The sequence below is a fragment of the Culex quinquefasciatus genome, chromosome 2 (genome assembly GCF_015732765.1).
Source record: "Culex quinquefasciatus strain JHB chromosome 2, VPISU_Cqui_1.0_pri_paternal, whole genome shotgun sequence".
Classification (NCBI taxonomy): Eukaryota; Metazoa; Arthropoda; class Insecta; order Diptera; family Culicidae; genus Culex; species Culex quinquefasciatus.
This window is the reverse complement of record NC_051862.1, coordinates 84,406,239-84,420,350: the sequence shown is the minus strand read 5'-3', so window position 1 is coordinate 84,420,350 and position 14,112 is coordinate 84,406,239. Positions and strand designations below refer to the sequence as shown.

The window sequence follows — 14,112 nt, the reverse complement described above, 5'->3', positions numbered from 1 at the left end:
TTTGCCGAAGAAAAAATATTTTTAGGATTGTTTGCTGAAATGTTATTAGCCTCTGAAAATGACTATTTTTGCGCAGACGGCTCTAAGAGGCTACCTAGAAATAATATTTTTTAAATGCACGTGGGTCTCGCTTGCCTGGTAGTGCGTCTGTTAAGTTGCCCCTTTGAGCCGGCCGCGCAAAAACGGTCCTTTTCGGAAGCTAATAACATTTCACCAAAAATCCAAAAATAAAATGTTTTCGGAAAAGTTGTTATAAATTTAATGAAGGTCCCACATCTGTGAATTGATAAAGACTAACAGGACATCGTAACCAATAAAACAACAAATTACAATTAAAAAAAAGAAAAAAAAAAAGATTGGACGACTGTTACGCCCAACACAGGTTAAAAAACTCAAATAGTTGCTTTTCCCCATACATTTAGACGATTTTTTCCATACAAAATTCAAGCGATTAGATGGAGGGGTTCCCGTGGTCAGATTGGGCTCAAATTTGGAATTTAGCCTAGTGAAGGGTCAATCTTTAATTTCAGGGGGTAGCCCAGAAAAAGCTCGGATTTGGACCACCCTACTGCCCATTTTCGCATAAATGTCCTATATGCATAAACAGCAAGCTGGGATAAACGCATTTAAAGTTTGTCTTAAAAATAAGGCTACTTGTTAAGTTTTCGCGGAAAACTGTTGTATGTGTATTTTGAACAAGGCACTGGATGTATTAGGCTTTTCTGAAAGAGCACATGATTTTGAATCAAACTGCATCAATAACTCAAAAGCGATGAAAATGAATATGGGATATTCATGCGATCAAGGGCAGAACAGTTGTGCTACTGTCAAAAAAAATGCAACTGTTTTTTGAAAAGTGGTCTAAACGTCAAAACCTGAAACGAAACGAAACGAAACGAAACTATTGGCACTACGCCCCCCGGGGCATGGCCTTCCCCTCTAACGTGGGATTTCTGCTCCAGCGCCTCTGACGAGACAGGAGAAACCGGGACCGACGTTTTACTTCACCATCCGATAGAAGCTCAGTGGATAAGGCGGGAATCGAACCCGCGTCTCATAGCATCATCGGGATCGGCAGCCGAAGCCGCTACCCCTGCACCACGAGACCCACCCACGAGACAAAACCTGAAACCTGGATAGTAAATAAGCTTACGTAAATATTCAAACGAATCATATTGAAATGCTGTCAAAGACAAACTTATGGAAAATTGGACGAGCTTTCCGGTAAAAATATTTATGAGACTGAAAAATCTAGTCTGTCATATAGAAATTGCCAAAACCACAAAAAAACCGTTTTTCAACATTTTGATTTTTTAAACCGCTGTAGCTTTCCAAGGATTGGACATAGGACAATGGTCAATATTGTCTGGAAAATCGATTCTCACTATCGGTTTTTGAAAATTTTGACGTTTAGACCACTTTTCTAAAAAACAGTTTTAGTAAATGATTTTTTGTATTTTTTTAAGGAGAGACATACCATCCTGCATTTTTCGTCAGTCTTTTTGTAACATCTTAGGCTATTTCCTCAAAAATTTTGAACGAAAAAAAATCGTGACATCTTTTAAACTTAAAAATAAAAAATCTCATAGAAGTGGTGTGTATTTTTATTTCAGTGTTTTTTTTTTAGAAAACTCGTCTAATTTCCTACAAGTTTGTCATTGACCACTTTTTGATACGATGCAACGGCTTCGAGATACAGTAATTTTTAAAATCCAAATGCAAAAATATTTAAATAACTTACGCTTTTCTAAAATGTTATTTTCGAGTACAATTGGCTCCATATACACAAAAATGGCTTATATAGGCCTAAAATAACATGTCTACAAAGTTTCATTGAAATCGGGGAGGGTCGGATACATAAGTACTAGAAAAATTCCTGATTTGAGCTGAAATTGCTCTCCGATAAATTTGAAATTTGGGACTTCAAAAAACTGTGTCGTATTTACAGATTACAAATTTTACTTTGTTATCAGATTGCTTAGGACATGCACGTTTTAAACCATTTTTAAAATAAAACGTGTTTTGCTGAATCAAATTTTTATGTTCATCCAGTTTTGTTTGTTAAAATTTTACAAAATGTCAAGTTTGCTTTTACAAAAAAATATCGTTCTAAATGTTTTAACGAAATCATATGTTAATTTAAATTTTCACAGGTTTTCACAAGTTTTACAAAGCATTTGAATCTTTCATTGGAAAAAATATGGTTTGTAAGGAATTTGAAAAGAACAATAACACTGGCTCAACTCGAGGGGAAGCTTGAAGTTTGGGATCCCCAGAAACACGTGCACTTTGAATTTGTCAAAAATATTAAGACAAGGCCGAATGGAGTAGTGGGATGCTTGTTGGGACGCGCAGTCCTGTTTTTTCGTGTTATTTTCCGTCTCTTTTGTGTCGATATTTGTGTACATGGGGTGATTGGATTTCTTCTTCTTCTTTTTCCATTTTTTTAGTTCGCGCGTTCGTTGGCCGATGAATTTTATTTTTGTTCTCTTTATATAGTTTTCGATAGAAACGATCCGATTTTTGTTTTTTGAGACAAGCAAGTCGTATTGCTGGATTAAGTCCTTTCCATATCATCGAGGATCGGAAGGCACGTGGACGAATATGTTTTAAGGCTTATGATATAAAATAATTTTAATGAATGAAGCCCTTCCAACATCATCGTTGATCGGAAGGCACGCCGACGGAGAATTTCTGGAGAATCGCGGTCGAATTAATACTATATTTAAATCCCTAGATAGCTATCTTTCCGCAGGCGGCTGCCTAAGATTTTTAAAATTTCAACCGATAAACAAATTGCTTATGGTCGCATCACCTACCACAGTGAATCCTGACCTCATACCCATCTTACTAACCCCTCAAAACTCATGTGATACTTTGTCGGAGACGCAGCCGATTTAGCGGTCTCATCACTCAAGTATCGGCTAACATTCCCATCCACTTCCCCGTGTCTTACCTCTGGTCGTGGCCGGCGTCAGTATTGATCAGCACGATAGGGACCTTTGAAAATTGCGAAGGGGTGATGATTGGTTCCTACTTTTCATCTGTGGTCCACGGAGCAATGTTTGGGGGTCCTGGTCAATAACGAAGTAGCAGCTACGGGTAGACACCAATGCTATGCTATGCTAATATTAAGACAAGGCCGAATGGCTTTTCTCCAAAGTTTGTATGTAGAATTAGTGCTGTTTGCTACTCCCACATATTGCATGCAATTTTTTGCTTGTATGCAATAGCGACGAACCACCATATTTGATAATCAAATTTGAACTAAGGCTAAGGCACTTTTTTTATTAAAATGTTGAGACTATGGCTTGTTTGTATAACCAGTCCGAAAATTTGTAGGGGTCCCACATGAAAAAAAAAGCAAAACGACTTTCGTTGACATCTGTCTTATAACTTTCTTGTTTTAAAAAATATAGTAACAAAATTAACAAAGATCTTTTTTGAAAAAAAGGCACAAGGCAAATCTTATTTACCAAAACACAATCATCTCGTCAACATAATCATCACTGCATCACATTTATGTGTACTTGCACCACTTACAACTATTTACCGGAGAAATGTGGCCCAAGGAAATGCTGCCAACTTAGCTCTCACTCAAATCCCACCAGCCTGCAAGTGACTGCGATAATTAGCACCAGAGCCAACGCCAACAAAAGATAAATAAAGCACTAACTGGTCTAAGTGATGAGATAATGAATTAATCAACTTCATCTGTCTTCCTCTCTGCCAGGGCACTATATTTCTCTCTGCAAGAATGGTTGCGACAGTCAAGTTGGCAGTGATAGTGAGAGTTACTAAAGTTATAATTGTCTCATAGGGTTGGAAATATTTGCAGAAACGTTTGATCCTTGAAACATGACTATGAAAACTAAATTAAATAAAAGGTAAAACAATCTGCAAATAAGTCACATAAGCAATCACAAACAATCCTGGTAATAGTCACACCAAATTAAGACTCCACTTTCGCACTTGTCGTCCTTTTATGCGCTACATTCTAGTTGACTCAAGGGTGCTCGAGCCCAGCCTGCATGCCATAACACCCAGGAGCACCGGAAATGGAAGCTCTTGGCGACCGGAAATGAAGACTAAGACGCTACTCGTGCTGCGTAGCTTCTTCCCTCTAACCTAACCCAGTGTGTGTGTTTGTTTACAACACACAGACGTAATCAGCTCGAAGAAAAATCAATCCAATTTATCTTCCGTGGAGAAAAGAACTTTCTTGGGAGCGTTTCCGGTTGGGACGAGAAACGAGCCCAATGTAATTAAAGAAATCCTTTTAGTGTTGAAACTTTTCTACCTTGGATGGAAAATTTGCAAGCGAAAAATTGAATCTCAGACAAACGGAGCGACCATAAAGTCAAAATAAATGTCTAGAAACAAGAAAAAAATATCCTTTGAATAATATCCTAGTGATAAGCAGTCACATTTATCAAAAGCTACATGCATTACAGACACATAACATTACACGTGGTGGTCACGTCTTGTGGGGAGACACTTTTTTCCTCACTTCTCATGAATATGCTAATGTGTAATGGAGTCACATATTTCACGTGGTTTTGCGTGCATGCACACTGTTGTAACTTCTGTTTGGGTGTCGGGAAATTGCGTTTCTTTAAAGGAAGTCTCAACGGATACTAAAGTAACAAGGATGTGTAAGATGGAAAGGATTTTCAGAGTTATTTTAACATTTTTCATGTTCCGCGAAATTTTCGTGAAATTTGGTGTTTTGAAATTGAGGCCCTACTAAGCCTACTCATCTCCGTTTCAGGCTGCAAATTATCGAAAACGCCTCTTTTTTCGCATGTTCAAAAATGGAAGGGGTCGTACCGCCCCTCCGTCAGAGATATCAAAATCGGACCTCGGATTCGTGATCAGGAACAAAAGTTACCCCTTAGGACAAAGTTTCACGCAAATCGAAGAGGGGTCGTTTTAGTTTAATTTATAAAAGTGAATGATTTGGTTAAAATATAGTTTTATTCGATAGCAAAAGTTAGTTTTGATTTCCCGCACGATGAGTAAAAAATAACTGCAACCCATCAGGTGATAACAAATCCAATTACGAGTCACACACCCCTGAACCTTCAAACCCACCTGGTCTCGCATACTCTCGGTCGCCGGGCCTCCGCTGGGACCCGGTCAGGTAGCCCACGGTAAACACGTCGCCGCCGATCATCACGGTGAAACTGGTTAAAATTATCACCACGATTGCCACCAGCATCAATTTACATCTAGCTCCGACGGGGTACCGTTTGCACTTGTGATTTTCCCCACGTGGCGGTGGCCACCTGTTGCACACGTGGTATCTGGCTGTCGATTCTTCTTCCTTTTCCTCTTCCACTTCTGCGTTGGCCTTCCGGGCGTTGATCTCACTGGTCTTCATGCTAGCCCTCAACCAACACGTGGCACACAATCACGATTGAGCACTAATCGATTAAATACCATTTTCCACCGATCGAACATTTTTTGCCCGGAATTTTCATCTCATTTCACAGCAACCGGAACGTGCCTTATCGGGGCACATTTAACACTTCGGGGGAGCTGGCAACACTTCCGCTTATCACAAATCAACCTCTAATTGGGGTAACACCCAGTAACACACACTTCACAAACAACTGGCTGCAATTTTTCACACGATAAACTCGATTTGTGACTTCTCTTTTTTTTCCCCGCTCGTTTCACGGTGCACTTAATTTAACTCGATTTGTGATACATTTTTAATTAATTTGCGTGACACACATTGCAGCTGCAACACAACGTAATCAATTTATAGCTGCCGTTGGCGGCCAAGTGGCTGGGCTGTGATTCCAGCTTGTTACTTTTTGTTCCCGCGATGATTTGGTTGAGCTCGTGGTGAAGTTTGAGGATCTGAAATGGAAAAAAAATAGAATTGTAAATTATCTTAGAATAATTAAAAATATCTTTTTTGATACATTGTTCTCTTTATTCAAAATTCAAAATATTGTTATAAATTAGGTTAATTTTCCCAGTCAGTTCCATATTGGAGAACAGCATGTGAAGCCATAGAGCACCTAATGTTATAGACGTTTCAACTAAAATCTAGAGATAAATAATTAGTTGGAAGTGTTCAAGTTTCCATCAATAGTTTTGCGATATAATTAGTTTAAATAGTTAAAAATAACCAATTGAATAGAAATAAAAACGAATCATTAGCATTACCAAAGGTATCAATATTTCTTCTATTTGTTCAAAATTTGTCCCTTAGTTTGACCTAAGTCAAGAAAAGTGCAAGAAAAAATTAAAATAATATAAAAAATCAAATAATAGCCAGCATGAAATATGCTCAATATAGGGTATATGGCCCTATTTTGGACCTACTATGCAAAGCGTCAACATATTTCGCATAGTTCTCAGGAACGATCTAACTAATTTGGCTCGTTTCAGGATTGTTTTGTGCTTTAATTTATGCTTAACAAAGTGTACTATTGAAATTTGGAAATAATTTAACCATTTCATTGTTATAAGCATTTCGAGTAAAACATTTTTTGAATGCTTTTTGGACTTATTAAATGTATTTTGGAGACATCGCTGAACCTATTTTGGACCTACACTCTGATTGGTTGAAATTTGGACAACTCGAATAGAGCTATCTAAGCCCGATCTCACACACACTAGCACATCATTTGTTTTGCTGGCTGGTACAAATTTTAACCTCACTTTTTTTGTGTACGTACACGCAATACATGCGCACGTAGATAACTCTATTGCGGCGTGCGGCGGCAACACGCACACTTACAGAAACTTGGTTTGATAAACCAAAGGGCCTATCCACGATTATAATTTGGAAAATATTTATTCCAGAAATTAAATAATTATGATTAAACAATAGAGCTTTATGACGTTTCGCGTACACACACTAGCACACCATTTGATTTTGCTGTCCGGACAAAATTTAACCTCAATCTTTTTCGTGTACGTACACGCAATACATGCGCACGTAGATTACTCTATGGATTTGATTTTGAAAACGTTTTTTTTATTATATTGAATGGAAACTCACGCTTCTTTAGCAGGTCTCTGTCCTATTTACAATTTGCGTATTCTTACGAACTAATTGTTCAAGCATTAGAACATATAAGACAACCCGTTATTAGTCGCAATAAAACACCATAACTTAAAATGAAATGAATGAGAGAGATAAATACACAATACATAACAAGTTACAATGAAAAAAGGTTCTAAATTTTACGCAGAGCTTAAGTTCAAATATTATTAAACAATCAAGAAATTTTAAAGAGTGATAACAGCTTGTAACTTGGTGTGAAACTTTTTCATCTGTCATGTTAAACTTTACAGTTGCTTGACAAAAAGTTTAACTACATGTTGCACTTTTAAAAACAATGTAATATTTGAAAAAATCTTTGTTTGAATACCAGGGTGTCTTTGATAGTCATAGTTTGCTTTGTTAAAAGCAGATTTGAAGTGTTCAAACATTATGTTTACTCCGAACATACCATCACTTAGGTTGCTGATATAATTTTTAAGAAAATCGTTTATGTCAATATTTAGTTAACTAAATTTATAAGCTTTTAAACCTTATACATATAAGTTTTAGGTAAAATTGTTAAAAATTCAGAACCTTGCCTGATATTCGTTGAAACTAGTTTTGTTCATTAAATTATAGATTTATATTACGTGTTTAACTGAATTCAAAGAACGAATCAAAAGTCTTCACATTTTATATGAAATTTGTTTTACTGAAAATGCCTTTAAATTGGGAGATTTTTTTAAATTATCTTTCAAAAACAATAATATTCAATAAGACTTATTATTCACAAACTTATTTTACCTTTTCCTAGTAGAAGATTGTCTGATAAATCCGAAAATGCATTCCGTTTTATGATTCAAAATTATGTTCATTGAGAAAATCATGACACTTTGAGAAGATTAAAATAATGCTATTTATCAACATTTTCTCAATTGTCTCTATTGTTAACAAATTTTTTTAACTTTTAAAAATTTCATGAAAAGTTCTTCATGAGGTACTTTGAGCACTTCTCTACCACGGTCAGTATGATTCCATACCATTCCGTACGTATTTAATTTGTACTCTTCATTTTGTGGAAAAATCTCAAACCTATCAAAGTCACCCAAATTTACGATAATCAGATATGTCTCAAATCATAAACTTCATAAAGTCAACATCGCACCTCTTTTGCCATCACGATCTCCGACACTTATTTGATTTTTTTTCTCTGAATCTAACCAAATTTTGTTTGTTTTTCAGCAAAGAGCATTTTGAAGTTGTGGATTTTTTATTCATTATACGTAAATTGATCGAGAGCTGATCGAAAAATTGATTTGTTTATAACTAGCTCTTAGGATCTTTTTAAAACTAACTCAAGATTTTTTTAAATTTAATTCATACGACTTTTTCAAAAACCACTCGTAAGCAATGTTGACAGCTCCTGTCACGGTGACAGCTAACGATTAAATGAACTAGACCCTTTAGGTTTTTCAATCGTTTCCCCTTCAATTCCAACAGGGTAGCCATCTTGCATTTTTTTGAAGCAAAAATTCTAAATATATGCAGCTAAATTGGTGATAATGATGTTAAGACAAAAATAAATCAACATCAGTTTAAATTTTGGGATACTTTGCAATCGGTCCTAACAATCATCTAAATCTCTATCATCAATTTGCATTTTTACCGTTTAAAACAAACATATTTTCGTTGTTTCTGTTAATCATTTGCATTTTAAAACATAGATTTCTTTCAAATAATTACAGTAAAGAAATTCTATTCAAAATATTAAATTAAAAATTATCAATTAATTTCAATGAAATATCGAAATAAATTGATAAACTAAACTGGCAACACCTTGTTATACATGTGTTGGTGATAGTCTTGAACCGACGGCAAAGTAGGTCCAAAAACTGATCCAACGCGGCTGATTTGAAAAAAATATTTTGAATTGTGTTTTTTTCGATAATAGAATAGTTATTTCAATGGTTTAGTGATGAAAAACATAAAAGAATTAAATAAACAACAGTTACATTGCTCGGAAACCGGGCGAAATTGCTTGGTGTCAGTGCAAAACAGAAAAAATCATCAAGGTGTCGCGAGCCAAATCTGATAAGCAACGAGGCTGGAATTTTTGGACCTAATCTAGGTGCTAGGAAAATGGTAGGAAATACGAATGGCATTGGAAAAAGTGGCTGAAAAAACGGAAATAATCAAAAATGTTAACATTTTTGGAAGAGGTAAGCTACAAAACGATCCAGTTTACACTTTCTGTTGGTTGGATTCAGTGAACTCGTACTTTAAAAGCCTAAACCACCTCGATTAATAAAAATAGGTCCAAAATAGGTACTAGGTCCAAAATAAGGTCATATACCCTATCTTAATAATTAAAAAAATAAAATTGTGTTCAAAAAACTTAACAATTTTTTTTTTCAAGGCCAAATTAGCAATCGGAAAGCATTTTAGATTCAAGAGATAATTTTAATTAGTGTCCACTATGTCCAGAGATTTGGACCTTTTTGAATGTTATTTTAAAGTTTTAAAAATATGTTTATCAGAAAAATCTCAAAATTTCACAAAGTTTTTTTAACAAAGAAATTTTGATCAACAATCGCCGATATCGTCAATTAATGCTAGAAAAATATTTAAATAACTTATTCTACTCAAATGCATTTACCCCAGACGCCAGAGGAAATTCGCATTTGTTAGGCCGTTTAAGGTCGCGATCCTAATTCTATCAAATTTGCAGATTCTCACTATTTAAACATTTTTTTTGCAATAGTTCTCATTGAAACTTGTTTGATCACTTCACATTGAACTATTTATTGATTTTCAAAGTTTAAACTATAATTTTATAAAAAAAAAAGAATTTAAAACCTTTCTCAAACGGTGCTATTTCATAAAAAATCGCAGTGGCTTTCAAAAACAAATTCTCTTTTTTTTCTTTTAAACAAGAGTTTAATAATTTAAGAATAATAATTTGAGTACATTTGAGAGTTGAGTCCCCCAAAAAATAGAAAAAAAACATCTTTTTTGAATTGTCAATAACTTTATTGACTACAACATTGTTGAAGATATCATATCGATCAATCTCTTCATTCTCTTCCCCAGTAGGGTAGGTAGTATGGGGTGGTCTTAAAGCCCTTAAAGTATGGTGTCTTCGAGAAAGTTATACCAATTCAAATGAAGATCCTATATCCAACAAAATATCATGAGGACAAGACTTCGCTAGCGTTATCAAGCGATCAAAATCTGAAACTGCTTTTTCCATACATTTTGAAGAACTTTATCATATCGTCATTGTTGTGCTATCTTGTCGCACGTGCAATTGGGTACTAAAGCCCTATGTAAATTTTTATGTATAACGGTAAAAACACGATTAAAAACCATTTCTGATCACTTTTTTTCATTTTAACGCAAACCTTTTTTTTGACAATTTTTTCGATGGATCAACTATGGTCCCCTTGAAACGAGCTGTCAAGTAAGAGCTTTTCTGTCAAGAAGGACCGCGAGGTTAATTTTTCAAAATTGATTTAAAAATCCATTTTAAACTCTTTGTGGTCGTATAAAGGGTCATTGTACTCAGAAAAATAAGCTTTATCGCTGTAAACAATAATATAAGCAATCTAAGCTACATTTTAGGACCCAATTGAGTTAAGAACGCCATTTTGTGCGATGTCTCACCTTTTGACCTTCACAGATACCCAAATTTCAATAAAACTCACAAAACTACGTGCATTGTTCTCACTCTTTATATTAAAGAAGTATCAATCTTGTCGTGCTACCTTGACAAGCCCTGAAAATTCCTGCAAGTGCGACAACTGGCCAAAGGGATTTTATTCAGAATGCGTTTGACACACGTACATGCCCAACTACCGTAAACATTTGTAATTATAACTCGGGACTCCGGCAACCAATGGTCAAACAAACAAAACGTGTTTGTTATTGTTTACATTGCGTGCTCTATTTTGTGTTTATTCTAGGTCAAACATTGAAACGCATTTTTCTCGGAACGTCAAAAAGCGACGTGCAACAAGATAGCACGAAAACGCTTCAATATCAAAAATAAACGTCAGCAAAACTCCAAAATTTGAAAACATCAAATTGTTAACCCATTTAATGGACTTCGAAGCCATTAATTAATAAACAATTCATCTTTACAGCTTGGTTTTGAAAAACAATAATTTAAAGCAAACATAAATAAACCATAGAATACCACACGGCAAACCATCCCTGTGGTCTTATGCTGACCAGTTGCAGCCAATTAGTGAATTCTGTGCGGGACCTGTTTAAAATTGCAACCAGCTGCAGCTCACCATTTTCAACCCATAGTTCCATCTGCAAAAACAACCCATGACTCACTAGGGTGTAATATCGTTGTATGGAAAAAATGAAAGATGGCCCAATTTGATGGGCACAGCACTTTTTCAGTTCCTTTTGGGGTCCTAATCACCCTCCCAAAATTTGGGAACGATTGGTTTTGTCTTCGCTTTGCGCAAAGCGATTGAAATTTGTATGGAAATTACTATGGGAAAACGTACTTTTTTGTATTTCGATTTTTAAATTTTCACGTTTCACGGTATAATAAAACCCAGCACATAAAAAGTTGCGCTGAAATGTGCTCTACAACTTTCCCGAAGAAAGTATGGTGCTAAAATGCTTCTGAAAAATGATATAGAGTTTTTCAGAAAAAGATAAAACGATGTCTTGAAAATCACTTTATTTGCCAACACTGCCATAGCACACGCTGTGGGTGGTGTTCAGTCGGGGCTTTTCTTTCTCCTTGTTTGTCTGTGGTTTAGAAAGAAAATGTTTTCTGATAGTTTCTTTATAAAATTGGAAGTAATATTCTAAACACATTTTTTACGTAACCACCGTTATTCTACAATGTGACGTAAGCGCCAAATTGTGAGATTTTATAGCTTTCAGTGGCAATAAAAATATAATTCATGTTTGTTCAATGTGGACAAACTATTTTTTTGATGGTTTATTTTTTCGTAATTTATGTTACTTATTTGAGAATCTGTGTTTTGCTTAACATGATGTAACCGACATTTTTATTTTGTGGTTTTCAGGGAAATTTCAGCCTAATTTTATAAGATCTTACTTATCACGGTATTTTTGTTCAAGCAATACGGTTTTGGCAACAGCCTTGCCGATTTTATTTTTCAATGAGATCTAAACGCCAAATGTTCGAACATCGACTGTAAAATAATCATATAAAATGGTTTAATCTATATATATATAAAAAATTTCGACTGTTTTGTTCGAACGCGAATCAATTCAACACGGAACGTCGGATCGATGTGCTCTTTGTTGCGTTGGGTTCATATCTGGAGTTTTTTTGAAAAGGACCAATAAACCAAATTTTCAGTTTTTGCTTTTTGGGTGTTTTTCAATACCCCTGACTTAAGGCGGTTCTAAAAACACCCAAAAAGCAAAAACTGGAAATTTGGTTTATTGGACCTTTTCAAAAAAAACTCCAGATATAAGTCCAAGGAAGGTTTTTACGCCAAAAAGTTACAACTTCGGCCACTCTGGAACCGATTCCGGAAAATCTGCAGATTGTATGGGAAAAGCTGCGTAAAATCATATTTTGATCACAGGAGGCTGAATTAGCAAACAAGCAAAAAACGTCAGGAAACCAAAAAAAGGGCAGGACGAAGTTTTCCGGGTAAGGCTTGTTCATGATAAAAAAAGAAAAAAATCAACGTAAATACCATTTTAATTTGTTTAAATTTTATGTTGCATATGGGTAATTCTCCGCCAACTCACACAGCAGTTGCCCCGACCCCTCTTCGATTTGCGTGAAACTTTGTCCAAAGGGGTAACTTTTGTTCCTGATCACGAATCCGAGGTCTGTTTTTTGATATCTCGTGACGGAGGGGCGGTACGACCCCTTCCATTTTTGAACATGCGAAAAAAGAAGTGTTTTTCAATAATTTGCAGCCCGAAACGGTGATGAGATAGAAATTTGGTGTCAAAGGGACTTTTATGTAAATTTAAACGCCCGATTTGATGGCGTACCTGAGTAAAATCGCGATAACTCGTGATGTTTATAAGCAAACCCATTATGTCTATAAATTAAAATTTTTGTAATTGTCTGCTCTACAACTTTGTAGAACATTGTAACACTCTAAAAAATAAATAAAATGAAAAATTTTGCTCTAAATGAAAAATTTACCCTTCTGAGTCAACAAAGATTCAAAAAGTACATTATATTTCCCATAAAATGGCATGTTCCAAAATTTTTTACAGTCGAGTAACGAAAAATGGGAGAATTTTTAAAACGTTTTTTGTGTTTTTTTTTTTCGATGAAAAATACGTTTTTTTCGGAATTCTGAGTACGCCATTAAATTGGGCATCTAATTTTACATAAAAGTCCCTTTGACACCAAATTTCAATCTCATCACCGTTTCAGGCTGCAAATTATTGAAAAACACCTCTTGTTTCGCATGTTCAAAAATGGAAGGGGTCGTACCGCCCCTCCGTCACGAGAAATCAAAAAACGGACCTCGGATTCGTGATCAGGGACAAAAGTTACCCCTTAGGACAAAGTTTCACGCAAATCGAAGAGGGGTCGGGGCAACTTTTCCCGATTTCGTGTGAGTTGGTAGAGAATTACCCATATGAAACTTTGCCTTGAATTCAAATCCCGGCATACACCTGCTCAATAAACTTCCCAAAACATTAATAAACGGAATTTGAAAATCTGAACGTAATAATTTTTTTCTCAACCGTTTCTTTTTATCAGGGCCTCGTGGCGCGGTGGTTAGTGGCTTCGGCTGCCGATCCCTAAGTTGCTGTAGTGCGCGGGTCCGATTCCTGCCTTATCCTCCTGGCCTTCTATCGGATGGGGAAGTAAAACGTCGGTCCATTTGCGTAAAAGAGGTTTTGGGTGACTCACCACACATAACCTTCGGGCGCCTAGAAATTAGCAGAAACTTGCAACAGAGCCCACAAAAGACCCGGGGGTCGTTAAAGTGGATTGCTTTGCTTTTTTGTTCTTTTTTTCATGCTGGCACAGATATCACTTCTCAAACCACCTTACAGAAAAAAAAACTCAACGTTTCTCAACTAAAAAAAAAAGGGAATCGAACAGCTGATCTAACCCTTCAAAGCTTTTA

General features: G+C 35.7%; 1 protein-coding gene across 22 annotated transcripts in view; it reads right to left on the bottom strand.

The window, feature by feature from the left end:
* Nucleotides 1–14,112, bottom strand: part of LOC6042527 (guanylate cyclase 32E) — an 87,740-nt gene that overhangs the window by 37,045 nt on the left and 36,583 nt on the right. For all 22 annotated transcript variants that reach the window (XM_038253637.1, XM_038253647.1, XM_038253634.1 and 19 more), the window contains one exon: nucleotides 5,095–5,868. In XM_038253637.1, the coding sequence (XP_038109565.1) occupies nucleotides 5,095–5,383 (289 nt within the window). In that variant the 5' untranslated portion in view covers nucleotides 5,384–5,868. The remainder of the gene's footprint in view (nucleotides 1–5,094; nucleotides 5,869–14,112) is intronic.